Raw genomic sequence first — 18,204 nt, 5'->3', positions numbered from 1 at the left:
TCTCCGGGTATAATGAGGTGAAGTTTGGACACCTTGGATTACAACTTAATTAATTATAAGTAATCTTTCAACTTTTGCATAGGGTCGCAATAGGACTTTTAGGGTGGAGAGGAGTGTAGAATATAGTTTTCTAGGGTTGGGCAACTGTTGCAAAATGGAAAGAGTGATAGAGATAAAAGGGAGCTAAAAAGATGAAGGCCCACCAATTGATTGGGTGACAAGCTAAAGAAATATTCGAATTTATTTTCTCCATTTCCAATGGTCGAGCAACATTTGGAGATCATGTAAATATTTGTTGTGAGAGGTTACTTTTCTAAAATCACAATCTAGGGAATTTAAAATTTTCATCATGAAACTCAAAATGAAAAGCGTGTTCCAAAGGTAGGTTGATCCAACAATATTTTTAAGAACCACAACCTCTCCAAGTTAAATGAGCACATGATAACCCCCATGGGTATGACACAGTGTAAAACATTCAAAATTTCAAATGAGATAAATATCTTAAAGGTCGACTTCTAAGTTAGAATAAGCTATATTTCAAATTTATCCTTTGGATTGATTGGGTGAAGTCTGGACATTAGAACAAAGCCTTAGCAAGTCTGGAAGTGGAAGACATACTTTTCAGAGTGGAGGCATGTTAAACAGACAGCAATAGAGAAAGGAAGAAGAAGAAGAAAAAGAGCACAATGCCTGGTGCTATTCATGGGTCTAAATATATAGGAAGACATGCATGTGGAGAAACTATTGCAGATGGAAGACAATGGCCATCACAAACAGGAGCAAAGATCTTAGTCGATGAGGACAAATAGGAAGAGATGAGATGATCACTGCAATATCCAATTAGTCACCATGATGAAAGCTTGAGCAATGGTATTGTATTTAACAAGAAAAAGAAACACTAAAATATCATTTCAATGCAGTTAGTGCCACTCTGGGAGATACTTGGAATGCTAATATAGCACTCTGCTGGAGAGACTAAATTTACTCTTTTAAAAATTAATTAAGAAAAAAACACTAAATTTTCATTTCAATACAGTTATCAATATTGGAAGAAACTTTGAACAGAGAATCCTGGGATGCTAATATATCCATGAATTGCTCTTTGCTGGTGCGCCTTCTCAGCATTTCCAATCCGGTATCCTTGAATTTCTTCATCTTCTTCTGATCTGAGAGAAACCGTTCGAATCTTCTCTTCGGCATCATCATTTGTAAGTTTATCAGCTCCAATCCTGTCGAGCCATAGAGCAAGTGTTGGTCGCCCTTTGCTGTTTTAGTGCTGCTCTGCATACGCGTAGGATCTACATGTATATCGAACTCGGTATTGCATTCATTGCACTTCTTCAGCAGCTCAGTCAATATCGTGGTCGACGACTGATCTTTGAAATTGAAGTCGAGCTTGAAGATCATGGCGTACTCTCTGTATTTCGGAGAAATAACTTGATAGATCCCGTCCCCTGCTGCTAATATCTGTCAATTAAAGCAAATTTTGTTAAGTATAGATGTATATAACAGAGTGAGAGTGAGCAGCAGATCAAAACCGTATATATCAATCAAAGAGAGTATACATGAAAATTAAGAAGGCCAGCTTAATGATCTTTTCTCACGTTTGGGATTCTGCTAGAATTCAGCGAGAGCCAAGCGGCTCGCCTTCGAAAAGAAGCTCTGAAAAGCTTCATCAATGCAGCTGCAGGATCCGCCGGCGGCTCGAGGGAAAGAAGGAACGACGCATTCCGGACCTTGGGGGCTTCTATGAGCAGCGTGGCGACGACGGGGACTATGAGCGACTCGAGCTGCGGGGCGCAAACATCGATTGTGATGGTGGAGGAAAGCGTTTGGATCTCGAATATGATTAAGTGCTTGATGGAGGAGGAGTGGAAGCTTAGCTTGTTCATGCCGTGCTCGAGCGCATAGCAACGGATGAGTTGCAGAGTCTCGAGGAAGGGGCAGGAGGCGAAGAGGTTGCGCAGGAAATCATCGCTAATGACGCTGAATTTCATTTTAAGGGAGGTGAGGAAGGCGCAGCCCAAGGGCGAGAGGGGACGGCGATCGGCGTATTTCGACACCTGGATGCTGTCCAAGAAGAGACTCCTCAGTGACTTGATGTTGAAGAAGCCGCTGTTTTCCCTGCATCCGACGTACAGCCATCCCTTGCCGGAGGTTTCGAGGGTGAGGTCTTGCACGCCCGCTTCGACGAGGTCGTCGACGAGCAGCTGCTCGAGGGGTTTGGGAAAATCGTCGACGTCCCGAAAGACGATGCGGCATTGGCGAACCAGGGCACGGGGGAAGGTGAGCTCTTGGTTCCGGCGGCCGACGTCGAGGCGGAAGGTGTCGAGTCGGGGGACGGAGGGGAGGAGGAGGCGGAAGCGGGCGCAGACGGCGGAGAGGGCGACGCGCTGCTTGATGGAGAGGAAGGAGAGGATGGAGATGAGGAGGTCGTCGTGGAGGGAAGTGAGGCGGTCCTCCAGAGTGCCTTCCTGTTCACGCCGGCGCTTGTAGTGGTCCATCATCAGGCGAGCAAAGGCGTCGGGATCAGACGGTCTCTGCCGCCTCCTCTCTGTTTTATAGCCGGAATTATCCTGAGGCGGTCGCGATATTTATAAACGCAGCCGCAGTTCAGGGTTCAGGATGCGTTAGGGTTTAGCATCTATTTATGGACTTATTTTACTCCTATCAAAAAAAATTAAGGAATAAATTTTATTGTTTTATTTATTTATTTTATTACATCTATTACCACGTCAATTAACTAACAAATTATAGTAAAAAATCATTTACCAATTTTTTATCCATAATAATCTTATTCGAGCAACCAGATAATTAATATAATTCGTTAACTAATCCAACAAATATATTATAGAAATAGGAATTAAGAATAAAGAGGATTTTGTTATTACATTTAGTTCATTCTCGTTTTATTTATTCTTCGTCTTTTTTTTTAGTACTTTGTAAGTTTTTGAAATTATCAAATTATATAGGGTAGTTTTAAAATTACTAAATAATGTATTCATTTTATGAAACTAATTTCTATATCTTTAGCTACCTCTCCTGATTATATACATACTCTCAAATGTTAATTTAACTTAATATATTGAAAGCATTGATTTTTTTTAAAAAATCTATACATACTTAGACACAAGCGACATCAAATAACGTAGAATTTAACTTGACTTAGTTGATCATATCAAAATTAACTCAGGTACCTACAATCTTTTCTTTTTAATATGCATCAATCTAAGTTATATTAGGATAAACAAATAATAAAATAAGTAATTACGTAATTAAATACAATAAATTGACAACTGTAATAAGTAAATACCACCATTAAAATTAATATCTAATTCTCCTTTTTATCACATGAAAAAAGAAAAAAAATAGAAAAATACTGAAACTTTTTTCTAGAAATGTAAGACAGAATTTTCAGTTATAGATCTTTTTACAAAAATTAAATTCAAAAAGAAATAATTTTTAATCAATTAATCCGAAGTTTTTAAAAATTATTTTAAGGTTTCAAAAAATCCTAGAATTTTTTGTCAATAACCATCATAATTATATAAAGTTTGATATAAATTTTCATATACAAAATATTTTTATTTTAATCATAATAAATATTTTGAACAAATAAAGTTATTTTTGAAAATAAAATATTTAAAAATAATCTTCCAGTTCTAAAAATTTAGTTAATTTTTATACTCATTCACTACATAACATAATTATACAAAAAAAAAAAGGATTTTCAAAATTAATCTCTGAAATATTTTAAATTTTAAAATTTAGTATTTCTATTAAAAATTCATAAAATATTATATAATCGTTAAAAAATTCTAAAATTTGTTGTACTAATAGTTAATCCATTTGTGTATAAAAAAAATTCAATCGAGAACATATACAAACTAATTAATTTTGTAAGCAATAAAAAAATAAAGCAAATTAAATCTAAAGCAGGCATAAAAATTATTTTATATAAACTAAGTATGAGTTAGGAAATTAAAATAAATTCCTACCTACTAAAATCTACAAGATATTTTTTAAATATACTTTTATGTCACTTTTCTAATTTAACCCTTGTCAAATCAAAAATACCAATTAAGTCCTCTAACATTTTTAAAATTTAGAGCAAGGACAGAGCCAAAAGGGGGGTGATGGCGGCGGCCGCCCCTCCTCAATTTTTAAGTATAAGAAGTGTGAGATATAGGAATATGGGTTGAAAGGAAGGCGAATAGGAGGCAACAACATGATCGCCTCCCCTCAATATAAACACATACATTTCGCCCCCTCGATATGAAATTCCTGACTCCATCCCTGATTTAGAGTAATAGAATTTGAGCATGCAGTATTTTTCAAGAATTATATTTGTTCTTTTAATTTAACATTTTTGTTTTTGGCTCTATCAAAATCTTCTAATGGGCATGCTTTACCTGGAAAATATTGTCCTTTTTTAATTTAACATATTTAGATCTTAACTTACAAAAAGATCTAGATGTTAATTTAATATTTGAACATAATTGATCAGAAGGTAGAAGACATATCTCACTTATCATGTCTAATCTAAAGGTGAATTCTCCCCTTTCATTGCTACAGTCTTCTAAAGTAGCTCCTCCTTTATCGATACTTTCGATACACATTCCGAACGAGCTTACTTTGTTTTTGGCTTCTTGATGACTTGCCATAAGTGCAAGTCCGGCGTAGGCCTTGATCTCGGACTCTAATGATGATTTATCTCATGTGACCTGTAAAATACCGGGAAATAGGCAAATATTAATAAGAGATTTTTTTCCAGAATTTTTGGTAAATTTTCTGGAATTTTTCGGAGCTTGTATGGACGAGTTTTCGGAGATAAAACGAGGTTCCGGAAAAGCCTGTTTAGGTTACCCGTTTTAACGAGGAAAAGTTGAATTTATTTATATTCTTTTCTTTTTCTTTTTATTTTGTTTTCGCCGAATTCTTCACTGTTCCCTTTCTCTCCCGCGCGACCATCTCCCCCCTTGCGCCCGACGCCTCCGAGCCCTAACCGCCGGAGCAACAACCGCCGGCCCCGACGGTTCCCCTTTCTTCTCTCGTGCACAAGGCCGGGACCAAGAGAAGATTTCTTCCCTCTCCTCAGTAGTGGCATAAGGTTTGTGGCAAATCCCTTCTCTTCTCTTTTTCTGCCCTAGTGCCCCGCCGACGCCGCTCCTCCTCAGCCTAGCACCGGCAGCCGGCCTTTCCTTCTCCTTTTCTTCGAGCGCCGGCCACCAGGTCCACCGGGCTCTAGCCTCAGCCGCGACACCCACCCGACGGCGTCACCACCTGCGGTGCCGCTGGCCGAGCCCTATCTCCGATCGCCGAGCAGAGCAGGTCTCTTGCTTCTACCTTAGCCCTGTGCCCTAGCGTCCGACATCTCCTAGAACAGTCGAGTTTTCCTCTCGCACGAAATCAGCACAGCAGTGCCCTTTCGCCACTGTCCTTGTGCCCTAGCATCGGTCGGCCAGCCGTCAAGTGCTAGCAGCAACTTTGACGGATCCTAGGTCATCACAGGCAGTAGGAGGGAAGAGGTAATATGTATGATTGTTGATTTGGGATCTTATGTTGGATTGTTGGCTGATAACAGTGGTATTTGTCCTTGATTTCTCACAGCAGATTCTTCGGATCTTGGCATTTAGTTCTCCAGGATTTGAGCAGTGTTGAGGCATCGGAAAATTTGGGTAAGGTTTGTGTTAAGTTAACTACTGCATAAGGTGAGGTGTATGTGTTGATATATTTGGTAATTTGATTTTTAAACTGTATTAGCAATAGTTGTTAACCTAGATCTCAGTGAAAGGTAAGGTTTTTGGGTTTAACGTTGTGGATTTAGGTCTTGATGTGGATAAGTTAATTGATTATCAGTTAAGGTTGATCAATAATTAGAGTTTTTCCTAATTGAGTGAGTAGTTTGATTTAGTTATTTAATATATGTTGAGTAACTAAATTATATGTGTTAAATTAGGTAGGTTGATGATTATGACTCAGGGTTTTGCCCTAGATTGTGTTGAGAATTTTATTTAGCAATTCATTTGAATTTTAGCTAAATAAAATATCTGTATATCGGTATTTCAGGACTTTGACGCGAGACGAGTATCTCGGAGTCAGGATTTGGACCATTTTATCGGAGGCGGGTACTTTTGACTTATGTCATTTGATATGCTTAGTAATTAAATTAACATGTTGCATTAATTGTGTTTCTTATCTGTTTCGGTTAATCACTACCCAAATCTTACATGCTTGATTGATTGATTGGTTTTGCGTCTCAGGTATATTTTACCTGTTTATACATGCTTATAGGGGTAGTGATATGTCATGCTTGACCATGTTCAGGACCTAGGTTTTATACCTTCTGTATACCTTTGGATTGTTTTGGATTCGTTGACCTATGATGTATTTTTCTATATATATGGATTAGGTCAGGATGTTTATATGGTTATTGTCATGCATCATTTGCATGATTGCATGCTGTGCGATAGTCCGCTCCATTATTGTTGAGCACATCGCCAGTTACATGGATCTGCACACACCACCACTCATGGGTTAGTGGTCGATTCAGGCTGAGTGTGTTGCAGCAGGGACTCTGTTAGGCACCGTTGGTCCGCTCATGGGTAGTGTGACACAACGTGTTATCCGGCAGGGATTCCTCCCCGTCTTTGAGTACCGGGAGTTGAGAGCATTGCGCTCCCCCATTTATGATTTGGGGTAGGAGGATAGGTGTACTCCGACAGCATCCCGTCCACTCGGTCACTCATCAGGAGTAGTGACGACAGAGTGCACGGTTGTCACAGCTCTACCCACTCGGCCTCACTTTTGTATGAGATGATCGACTGGCGTCAGGGGTGACCAGGACGCATCATTGGCATCATATGCATGATGCATTTATTGCTTGTGTTTGTGTTTGCTGCATTTATATGCTGCATATTGTTTGGATACCTATGTTTGACATGCATACAGGATTTCCTTATCCCTCGGACTGTTTGACCTTATACTCAGGACCTGGTTAGTACAGTATTCTCCTGTTTATTTCAGATGCATTCTTATCTTTCTTATCAGGAGACTGTACGCATGATTAGTGCTAGGTGTTGTTTCTTTACTTTGCATATCAACTGTACCTGCTGAGTGTTGGACTCACCCCGCCTCCATTGTTGATATTTTCAGGTTGATGCTGTCAGGAGGGAGTTCCAGTCGCTAGTCCTCACTCCACGTAGTACTGGTCCTGCAGACCTCCAAGATATGTTTGGTTTTCTTTGGTTTCTTTATGTTCTAGACTGTTTGAACTCGTTATGTTCTGGATTTATTTGCTTATGGACATGATATAGATTTTATTATATCGGTGAATTTGGATTTGGTTTTTATTCTACTACATGCCTGCCTGGATGGCAGAAGAGGTGAGTTCGTCGGTTTTGAGCTTTACGAGTGTAGTTGAGTAGGGTGGTTTTTGAGTCAGAGTATTATTACTGCGTGGTTGTGTCAGAGCTGAATATATATATAAACTGCGTGGTGATTGGTTTTTTATTATTGTTATGATTCCAGCCGCCCGTGGCTGAGTATTTAGTGCTTGTAGAAAATTTTTGATTGTCCGCCGTACAGGGGAGATGCTGCCGAAATTTTCTCGGACAGGGACTCTTCTGGGGGCGTGACAATTTAGTGGTATCAGAGCACAGTTATACGATCTTTTGTTTTCGTATTTTGGATGTTTGGGATAACCTGATACCAATTTATTTACTTGGTATCAGAGCGCCAAGTTTGGCGATACTTGTTGGATTTTTGTATTATGGATTTTCGGGATTTATCTGATACCAATTTATTTGGTATCAGAGCGGGTTATGATACCTGCTTTTGGTGTTCTGGAGATTTATCGGATACCTGTTGTTGGTATTCTGGATATTTGGGTTAGCCAGGTTTGCGAGTCAAACTGGGCATTATCGGATTTTCGATATGGTTATGTTTCGGATTTCCGTTTCGGATTTATTTGGATTTCCGGCGATATGTACGTTCGGAATTTTGAGGTGGGGACTGGACAGCGACGGAACATCTCCAGACAGCAAATAGGTATGTTGTTATTTTATGTTGGTTATATTGGTATTGATATCTGTAATTTAATTTAACAGATATGAGACGATCTACTCGTATTGCTGCGAGACGTGGTGCTGGACGACCACGTGCGAGGACCACGGGATCTCTGGATATGCCAGAGATGCCCACTGTTAGTGAGCCTGTCAGTCAGGGACAGACTCAGGATGCAGCGGGAGCATCGGGCTCTCAAATCCCGATAGCTCCTGTAGAGATACCTACTTTGGCCACACCGACGGTATCCACGCCTACCCTGTTTACAGTACCATCAGGGGTACCATTGGTGTACCCGACATCTGCTCCAGCGCAGCCTACGGCGTATTCAGTGCCACCACCACTTGGATCTACAGTGTATCCTATACCAGTGGCACCTGTACCCCCAGTGCCTACAGTAGCAGCAGCTGCTCCACATCCGGTACCTTTTCCTACCGTACCTCCAGTTGCCACCACTTTTGTTCCCCAGGCAGTACCACCGACGGCTTATGCTCCGGTATATACAGCAGCACCGGGAGTTCTTCCTCCGGTTTATTCCGCGGTACCACCTGTAGTATCAGCTCCAGTGTTTCCGCCAGTTCCTGCAGCCGTCCCGACACAGCTCACTGATATTGTCGCTGCACGAGCTAGGATTCCAGCACTGGCTGAGTCGATGAAGACTCGTTTCACTCTTTTCCGCGGAGATCTCGATCCGAGTATGGCTCTGTCATGGATAGAGACTATGGAGCAGACTTTCTTCTATATGGCTTGCTCCGAGTGGGAGAAAGCAGAGCTGGCTGCTTACCATTTACGGGATGAAGCTAATGCCTGGTGGGTTACTCAGCGTTCTATTATTGGTGAGCGCAACGTCACATGGATCAGGTTCAGAGAGGCTTTTGAGAGCCGTTTCTTTCCACTGTCCTATCAGATGGCTCGCCGACAGGATTTTATGAGTCTGAGGCAGAATAATCGCTCAGTGACCGAGTATAATACTGAATTCCTCCGGTTGGCTCAGTTTTGTCCAGAGTTAGTTGCGGAGGACAGAACTCGCATGATGCAGTTTATACAGGGATTGGATGGTTATCTGCATGTACAGCTTGCCGGATTAGGGATTTCATCTTACTCTGATGCATTGAATCGAGCTTTGATGATAGAGTTAGCTCGGCAGACAGCATATCCGGACAGGAAAAGGAAGCATACGGGTCAGACATCAGGGCAGGTCCAGCAGACTCAGGCGACAGGACAGCCTCAGAGTAGTCGCAGACAGTCAGGTCAGAGTTCTTCTGGGGCGTCTCGTAGGCCTCAGAAATCAGGGCGGTCTTCTTCAGGACGTTCCCGGTTTTCTCAGCAGAACCGGCAACCACCTTCCGGTGATACTCATTGTTTCAGATGTGGATCCAGAGATCACCTCACCCCAGCTTGCTCTCTGGGACAGTCAGTTTGCTTTTATTGCAAACTGCCGGGGCACCAGAGCCGAGATTGTCAGCTGAAGGCTCAGCACACGGCTTCCGGAGGGTCAGGTCAGAGGGGACAGTCTAGTCAGTCAGGGGCATATCGAGGAGGGCAGAAAGCCCAATCTTCACAGCGTCAGCAGGGAGCAGCTCCCTCCGCAGCAGCATTTGGCATGCTTGGACAGGAGTACTCCAGTGCTTCTGTAGCACCCCAGAGTTTTGCTCCAGGACCTTATTATCCGACTCAGGGGCAGTATCAGACTCAGTTCCAGCCAGCTGCACAGTATCAGTCACCATCCTCTCAGTCTTATCCGGCACATAGTCCCTGCTGGCAGCATTACCACCTCCTCCTCCGCCAGAGACTGGTCGTGTTCATGCTATTACCAGAGAGGATGCTCAGCGGGCCGACGGATCCGTTTTCCGCGGTACGATTTCCATTTATGCATTTACTGCTGATATTTTGATTGATACTGGTAGTTCGCACTCTTTTATATCCCGTACCTTTATGCAGGAGATTGGTAGATTACCTACTGTTAGGTTGCGGCGATTGACTGTCTCCCTACCGTCCGGTGATACTTTAGACGTCACCCAGGAGATCAGAGGTTTCCCGTTAGACTTTGGCAACATGATACTTACGGTAGATCTTCTAGTATTGGAGATGGTCGAGTTTGATATCATTCTTGGTATGGATTGGCTATCAGTATATCATGCTACCATTGATTTCCAGACGAGGGTGGTCACCTTTCGGCCTCCGAACCAACCCTCGTGGAGTTTCACTGGCATCAGAGACGACGGCATCTCGATTATTTCGGCGATTCAGGAGCTGTCATGGTTTTCTGTTGTCGTTGATCAGTACTGAGGACAGTAGTAGTTCGCAGCTCTCCGACGTTCCTGTTGTCCGGGAGTACCCAGATGTATTTCCAGAGGAGCTGCCAGGTTTGCCTCCCAGAAGGCCAATGGAGTTCGCTATTGAGCTGATTCCGGGGACCGCTCCAACATCGAAAGCTCTGTATCGTATGGCACCAAAAGAGTTGAACGAGCTGAAGGTTCAACTCCAGGAGCTTTTAGACAGGGGATTCATTCGCCCTAGTGTTTCACCATGGGGTTCTCCAGTTCTATTTGTCAAGAAGAAAGACAGCACCATGAGGTTATGTATTGACTACAGGCAGCTGAATTCAGTGACCGTCAGAAATAAATATCCATTACCACGGATTGAGGATTTGTTTGATCAGCTCAGAGGTACTTCAGTGTATTCTAAGATTGATCTGCGATCCGGATATCATCAGTTGAGAGTCAGAGATTCTGATATCCAGAAGACGGCTTTCCGTACCAGATACGGTCATTATGAGTTTTTGGTAATGCCATTTGGACTTACCAATGCTCCAGCGGTGTTTATGGATTTGATGAACCGCATCTTTCTGGAGTATCTGGATCAGTTTGTTATCGTTTTCATTGATGACATATTGGTCTACTCTCGTTCAGAGGAGGAGCCTGCACAGCATCTTCGCATAGTCTTGGAGATTCTTCGACGACATCAGCTGTACGCGAAGTTCAGCAAGTGTGCGTTCTGTCTATCCTCAGTCAGTTTTCTGGGACACGTGGTTTCTAGCAGAGGTATTTCAGTTGATCCTCAGAAGATCGAGGCTGTCACCGGTTGGGAGCAGCCGAAGTCAGTTCAGGAGATCCGCAGTTTTCTGGGATTGGCCGGATATTACCGACGTTTTGTCGAGGGATTCTCGCGTATTGCTATGCCGCTGACACGTCTTACCCGGAAAGGCGTGAAGTTCATATGGTCTGAGGATTGCGAGATCAGCTTCCAGGAGCTGAAGCGGAGATTAGTGTCGGCTCCAGTTTTGGTTTTACCTTCTGGAGAGGATGGATTTGTACTTTACACCAACGCGTCTCTACAGGGTTTGAGCGCTGTTCTGATGCAGCACGGCAGAGTAGTCTCTTATGCTTCTCGACAGCTGAAGGAGCATGAGAGGAACTACCCAGTTCATGACTTGGAGTTAGCTGCCATCATCTTTGCTCTGAAGCTTTGGCGTCATCATTTATATGGTATCACATTTGAGATTCTCACTGATCATAAGAGTCTCAAATACATTTTCACTCAGAAGGAGCTTAATCTCCGACAGAGGAGATGGATGGAGTTCCTGAAGGACTACGATTGTACCATTAGCTACCACCCGGGAAAAGCTAATGTGGTTGCAGATGCACTCAGCAGGAAGTCCAGAGGGACTTTGGCTTGCCACCGGGCTTCAGTCACGGACTTGATTCAGAGTTTCTCGGAGTTAGATCTTGAGGAGCAGGGACCGACAGAGCAGGGTATTCTGGTTACCATGGTTGCTCAGTCGTCGATCAGGACGAGGATCCGAGAGGCACAGGCCAGTGATCAGCATTTGCAGTTTATTAGCAGTCAGATAGCTTCCGGGCAGCAGACCGAGTTTACACGAGACGAGGAGGGTATTATATTCTTCCGAGGCAGATTATGCGTACCTCAGTCTCATCCGGTCTTACAGGAGCTACTTCAGGAGGCACACCGTTCTCGATTTGTGATCCATCCAGGCGGGACCCGTATGTATCGAGACTTGAGGCGTTCCTACTGGTGGAACGGCATGAAGAAAGACATCACGGATTTCGTAGCTAGATGTCTTGTCTGTCAGCAGGTGAAGGCTGAACACCAGAGACCTGCAGGATTACTTCAGCGGATTCCTATTCCTGAGTGGAAGTGGGATCACATTACCATGGACTTTGTGGTAGGGTTACCGAGGACACGACGAGGCCATGACGCAATTTGGGTAATTGTTGATCGATTAACCAAATCTGCGCATTTCTTAGCGATTCGGAGGACTGATCCCCTGGATCGATTGGCAGATCTGTATTGTCGGGAGATCATCAGACTACATGGTGTTCCATTGAGTATCATTTCAGATAGAGATCCACGGTTTACGTCTCGGTTATGGCAGAGTCTGCAGCAGGCCTTGGGTACACAGCTCCGTTTCAGTACAGCTTTCCATCCACAGACAGATGGACAGTCAGAGCGGACCATTCAGACGTTAGAAGACCTGCTGAGATCATGTGTTATGGATTTCGAAGGCAGCTGGGAGGACCATCTGCCGTTGGTAGAGTTTGCCTACAACAATAGCTTTCATTCGGCTATCCAGATAGCACCGTTTGAGGCGTTGTACGGTAGACCTTGTCGGACACCCGTCCTCTGGGATGAGGTTGGAGAGGCCCAACTGTTGGGACCTCATAGAGTTCAGCAGGATGCAGAGTTGGTCCGTACTATCAGACGGAGGATGTCAGAGGCGCAGGACCTCCAGAAGAGTTACGATGATCTGAGACGTAGACCACTAGAGTTCTCTGTGGGCGACCATGTATTTCTGCGAGTTTCATCCACGAAAGGGGTGAAGAGATTTGGCCTCAGAGGTAAGCTAGCTCCGCGGTACATTGGTCCTTTCGAGATCTTGGAGAGGATCGGAGCAGTAGCTTACTGACTGGCACTACCACCGTCCCTGTCAGGCGTGCACGATGTATTTCATGTATCCATGCTGAGGAGATATGTACCCGACCCGATGCATGTGCTGGCAGATATTCCAGTTCCAGTTCAGCCTGACATTACTTATGAGGAGGTTCCGGTACGGATTCTCGACCGGAAGGAGCGTCAGTTGCGGAACAAGACTATCCGGCTGGTTAAAGTCGGATGGCAGCATCATTCGGACGAGGAGGCTACTTGGGAGCTTGAGGATACGATCCAAGCTCGATATCCTCATCTTTTCACTTGAGGTATGTGATTTATTATACCGTTCAACATTTTATACTTTCTATATCTGTCGTAGTACTTGCTGATGGTAGATAACGAAATTTGGGGGACCAAATTTTTATTAGTGGGGGAGAATGTAAAATACCGGGAAATAGGCAAATATTAATAAGGGATTTTTTTCCAGAATTTTTGGTAATTTTTTTGGAATTTTTCGGAGCTTGTATGGACGAGTTTTCGGGGATAAAACGAGGTTCCGGAAAAGCCTGTTTAGGTTACCCCGTTTTAACGAGGAAAAATTGAATTTATTTATATTCTTTTCTTTTTCTTTTTATTTTGTTTTCGCCGAATTCTTCACTGTTCCCTTTCTCTCCCGCGCGACCATCTCCCCCTTGCGCCCGACGCCTCCGAGCCCTAACCGCCGGAGCAACAACCGTCGGCCCCGACGGTTCCCCTTTCTTCTCTCGTGCACAAGGCCGGGACCAAGAGAAGGTTTCTTCCCTCTCCTCAGTTGTGGCATAAGGTTTGTGGCAAATCCCTTCTCTTCTCTTTTTCTGCCCTAGTGCCCCGCCGACGCCGCTCCTCCTCAGCCTAGCACCGGCAGCCGGCCTTTCCTTCTCCTTTTCTTCGAGCGCCGGCCACCAGGTCCACCGGGCTCTAGCCTCAGCCGCGACACCCACCCGACGGCGTCACCACCTACGGTGCCACTGGCCGAGCCCTATCTCCGATCGCCGAGCAGAGCAGGTCTCTTGCTTCTACCTTAGCCCTGTGCCCTAGCGTCCGACATCTCCTGGAACAGTCGAGTCTTCCTCTCACACGAAATCAGCACAGCAGTGCCCTTTCGCCACTGTCCTTGTGCCCTAGCATCGGTCGGCCAGCCGTCAAGTGCTAGCAGCAACTTTGACGGATCCTAGGTCATCACAGGCAGTAGGAGGGAAGAGGTAATATGTATGATTGTTGATTTGGGATCTTATGTTGGATTGTTGGCTGATAACAGTGGTATTTGTCCCTGATTTCTCACAGCAGATTCTTCGGATCTTGGCATTTAGTTCTCCAGGATTTGAGCAGTGTTGAGGCATCGGAAAATTTGGGTAAGGTTTGTGTTAAGTTAACTACTGCATAAGGTGAGGTGTAGGTGTTGATATATTTGGTAATTTGATTTTTAAACTGTATTAGCAATAGTTGTTAACCTAGATCTCAGTGAAAGGTAAGGTTTTTGGGTTTAACGTTGTGGATTTAGGTCTTGATGTGGATAAGTTAATTGATTATCAGTTAAGGTTGATCAATAATTAGGGTTTTTCCTAATTGAGTGAGTAGTTTGATTTAGTTATTTAATATATGTTGAGTAACTAAATTATATGTGTTAAATTATGTAGGTTGATGATTATGACTCAGGGTTTTGCCCTAGATTGTGTTGAGAATTTTATTTAGCAATTCATTTGAATTTTAGCTAAATAAAATATCTGTATATCGGTATTTCAGGACTTTGACGCGAGACGAGTATCTCGGAGTCAGGATTTGGACCATTTTATCGGAGGCGGGTACTTTTGACTTATGTCATTTGATATGCTTAGTAATTAAATTAACATGTTGCATTAATTGTGTTTCTTATCTGTTTCGGTTAATCACTACCCAAATCTTACATGCTTGATTGATTGATTGGTTTTGCGTCTCAGGTATATTTTACCTATTTATACATGCTTATAGGGGTAGTGATATGCCATGCTTGACCATGTTCAGGACCTAGGTTTTATACCTTCTGTATACCTTTGGATTGTTTTGGATTCGTTGACCTATGATGCATTTTTCTATATATATGGATTAGGTCAGGATGTTTATATGGTTATTGTCATGCATCATTTGCATGATTGCATGCTGTGCGATAGTCCGCTCCATTATTGTTGAGCACATCGCTAGTTACATGGATCTGCACACACCACCACTCATGGGTTAGTGGTCGATTCAGGCTGAGTGTGTTGCAGCAGGGACTCTGTTAGGCACCGTTGGTCCGCTCATGGGTAGTGTGACACAACGTGTTATCCGGCAGGGATTCCTCCCCGTCTTTGAGTACCGGGAGTTGAGAGCATTGCGCTCCCCCATTTATGATTTGGGGTAGGAGGATAGGTGTACTCCGACAGCATCCCGTCCACTCGGTCACTCATCAGGAGTAGTGACGACAGAGTGCACGGTTGTCACAGCCCTACCCACTCGGCCTCACTTTTGTATGAGATGATCGACTGGCGTCAGGGGTGACCAGGACGCATCATTGGCATCATATGCATGATGCATTTATTGCTTGTGTTTGTGTTTGCTGCATTTATATGCTGCATATTGTTTGGATACCTATGTTTGACATGCATACAGGATTTCCTTATCCCTCGAACTGTTTGACCTTATACTCAGGACCTGGTTAGTACAGTATTCTCCTGTTTATTTCAGATGCATTCTTATCTTTCTTATCAGGAGACTGTACGCATGATTAGTGCTAGGTGTTGTTTCTTTACTTTGCATATCAACTGTACCTGCTGAGTGTTGGACTCACCCCGCCTCCATTGTTGATATTTTCAGGTTGATGCTGTCAGGAGGGAGTTCCAGTCGCTAGTCCTCACTGCACGTAGTGCTGGTCCTGCAGACCTCCAGGATATGTTTGGTTTTCTTTGGTTTCTTTCTGTTCTAGACTGTTTGAACTCGTTATGTTCTGGATTTATTTGCTTATGGACATGATATAGATTTTATTATATCGATGGATTTGGATTTGGTTTTTATTCTACTACATGCCTGCGTGGATGACAGAAGAGGTGAGTTCGTCAGTTTTGAGCTTTACGAGTGTAGTTGAGTAGGGTGGTTTTTGAGTCAGAGTATTATTACTGCGTGGTTGTGTCAGCCAGAGGCTGAATATATATATAAACTGCGTGGTGATTGATTTTTATTATTGTTATGATTCCAGCCGCCTGTGGCTGAGTATTTAGTGCTTGTAGAAAATTTTTGATTGTCCGCCGTACAGGGGAGATGCTGCCGAAATTTTCTCGGACAGGGACTCTTCTGGGGGCGTGACATGACCTTTAGATTTTTGTGCTTTATTCATCTTGGCCCTTTATCTTTTTCTTTCTCCCTTTTCTTCAACTTCGGACAGTTGTCTGTTATGTGTCCTTCTTCTTGGCTGTTGTAGTATTGAACCTTCCTTTTGTTTCAGATTAGCTTCATTGCATGTTTCTTACCAAAGTTATTAGAATTAAAAAACTTTAAAAATTTTCTTACCATGAAAGTTGTTTCGCCTTCATTGAGTGATGTATCCGAATTTGTTTCATCTTTCTCATTAACTTTCACTGCTAGGTTTAGACTTGACTCTTTTTCTTTTCTGAGATATGCACATCTTGATTTATGTAATTCAAAAGTAGAAAATAAATTATTTAAAGTACATACCTCTAGATCCTTAGAGATATAGAATGAGTCCATTGTTGATGTCCATTCGGGAGTTCTCGAAAAAGTATTTAATGCATACCTTAGTGACTCTCAATTTGTTACAACTTCTCCGTGATTTGTGAGCCTGGTGATAAGCTACTTGATTCTTGCATGTACATGAGCTACCAATTCTTTCTTTTCCATTTGGAGGTTGTTGAGTTGGTTTCGGAGCAAGTCCCGTTTTGCGAGTTTGGCCTTTGAGGTCCCTTCATGTAACTCCAAGAACTTCTCCCAGAGTTCTTTGGAGGATTCGTATGTGCCGATTTTGTTGATTTCTTGAGACAGTAGCACACTTAGTAGGTAAAATTTCGCTTTGCCCTTGGCTACAAAGTCCTTTTGCTCCTTCTTGGTCCAAAGATATTCTTATTTTTCTTCTCCTTATTGATCTATGGGTACTACAAAATCATATTTGATTATTAATAAAATATCAATGTTTGTTTTAAAAAAATACTTCCATCAAACATTTCCATATCATGAACTCCCCCTCAAACTTTGGCAGGTGAATGCTAGATTCAGCCATTTCCTCACTACTTCAGTTGGTTGTTAGTCCTTCTGAGACGGTTGTGCTTTGATATCAATTGTTAGTCCCATTGAAGCCAGCTAGAGGGGAGATGAATAACCCTGCAATTAAAATAAAAACTTCTATTGCTTCTAACTTAGCAATGAACACACGTTAATTGATTAGAAATAAAAGCATAAAAAGAAAGTAAGAGACATAAGGAATTTACTTAGTTTGCAACTAGGGAGGTTGCTAATCCAAGGTAGTGAAAGCTCACTAAGATTATCCTTCGATATAAGCAGAGAACCCTCTTACAAGCATTGAAAGCACAAACAACTAAAAACACGATTACGAAAATAAAGTACAAGTGTTGTGTTAAACTCTTAGGATTAGAGTTCTATTTATAGCCTACTTGTCAAATTTGTCTGTTGGTTGACATGACAGCTTCGAGCGCCTAGAGCAGGTCTGGGGATCCCAGCGGTGCACCTTATTTACTTTGCAATGACTCTTCAACAGCTTGATGATAATATTTTATCCTTGCCCGAGCGCCTAGAACGATTCGGGTGCCTAGACTAGTTCGGGCAGTTGGATTGGTGCTGACGTGGACTCCAAACATCATCCTTGCAGCAACATCTCAACAGGGCGCCTGTGCTAGCCCAAGGTGGTCCGAACACCTAGAGTCCGAGCGCCTGGACAGGTCAAGATAGTGTTGACTTATTTAGCTGTTTTGGTCACTTGAGTGATTCTTCGGTCATCCAGAGTTGAATTCATCCAAACTTAACTTCGACCTTCTCCTCAAGCAGATTTCCTCCCCAACTTTTCGTCCTTCAGAAGTGTCACGCTCATCATTCTCATCTGCTCTCTTCCACAGCTTCTCGTCCCCTTAGATGCACCGAGCTCGTTGACTCACTTCCTATACCATCTTTCTCGTCTGCTATATTTTTTGCTCGACTTATTATATTCCTAAGTGCTTGCACACTTAGATATAA

The 18,204-nt window shown here is 43.0% G+C and overlaps 1 protein-coding gene across 1 annotated transcript; it reads right to left on the bottom strand.

The window, feature by feature from the left end:
* Nucleotides 1–939: 939 nt before the first annotated feature.
* Nucleotides 940–2,616, bottom strand: LOC122040277. Its single transcript, XM_042599605.1, has 2 exons — nucleotides 1,605–2,616; nucleotides 940–1,467 (listed from the first exon to the last, which is right to left on the bottom strand). The coding sequence occupies exons 1-2, from the start codon at nucleotides 2,505–2,507 to the stop codon at nucleotides 1,015–1,017; spliced, it is 1,356 nt and encodes a 451-aa protein (XP_042455539.1). The 5' UTR covers nucleotides 2,508–2,616; the 3' UTR covers nucleotides 940–1,014.
* Between the last annotated feature and the right edge of the window lie 15,588 nt (nucleotides 2,617–18,204).

Source organism: Zingiber officinale, chromosome 2A (assembly GCF_018446385.1).
Source record: "Zingiber officinale cultivar Zhangliang chromosome 2A, Zo_v1.1, whole genome shotgun sequence".
NCBI classification, from domain to species: Eukaryota; Viridiplantae; Streptophyta; class Magnoliopsida; order Zingiberales; family Zingiberaceae; genus Zingiber; species Zingiber officinale.
This window is presented reverse-complemented; position numbering and strand designations above follow the sequence as displayed.

Bases quoted from the DNA above. Each gene is read 5' to 3' on its own strand.
- LOC122040277 (XM_042599605.1), bottom strand. From the start codon at position 2,507: ATGATGGACCACTACAAGCGCCGGCGTGAACAGGAAGGCACTCTGGAG. The intron at 1,468-1,604 runs GTGAGAAAAGAT...TTTAATTGACAG, and splicing joins ATTCTAGCAGAATCCCAAAC to ATATTAGCAGCAGGGGACGG.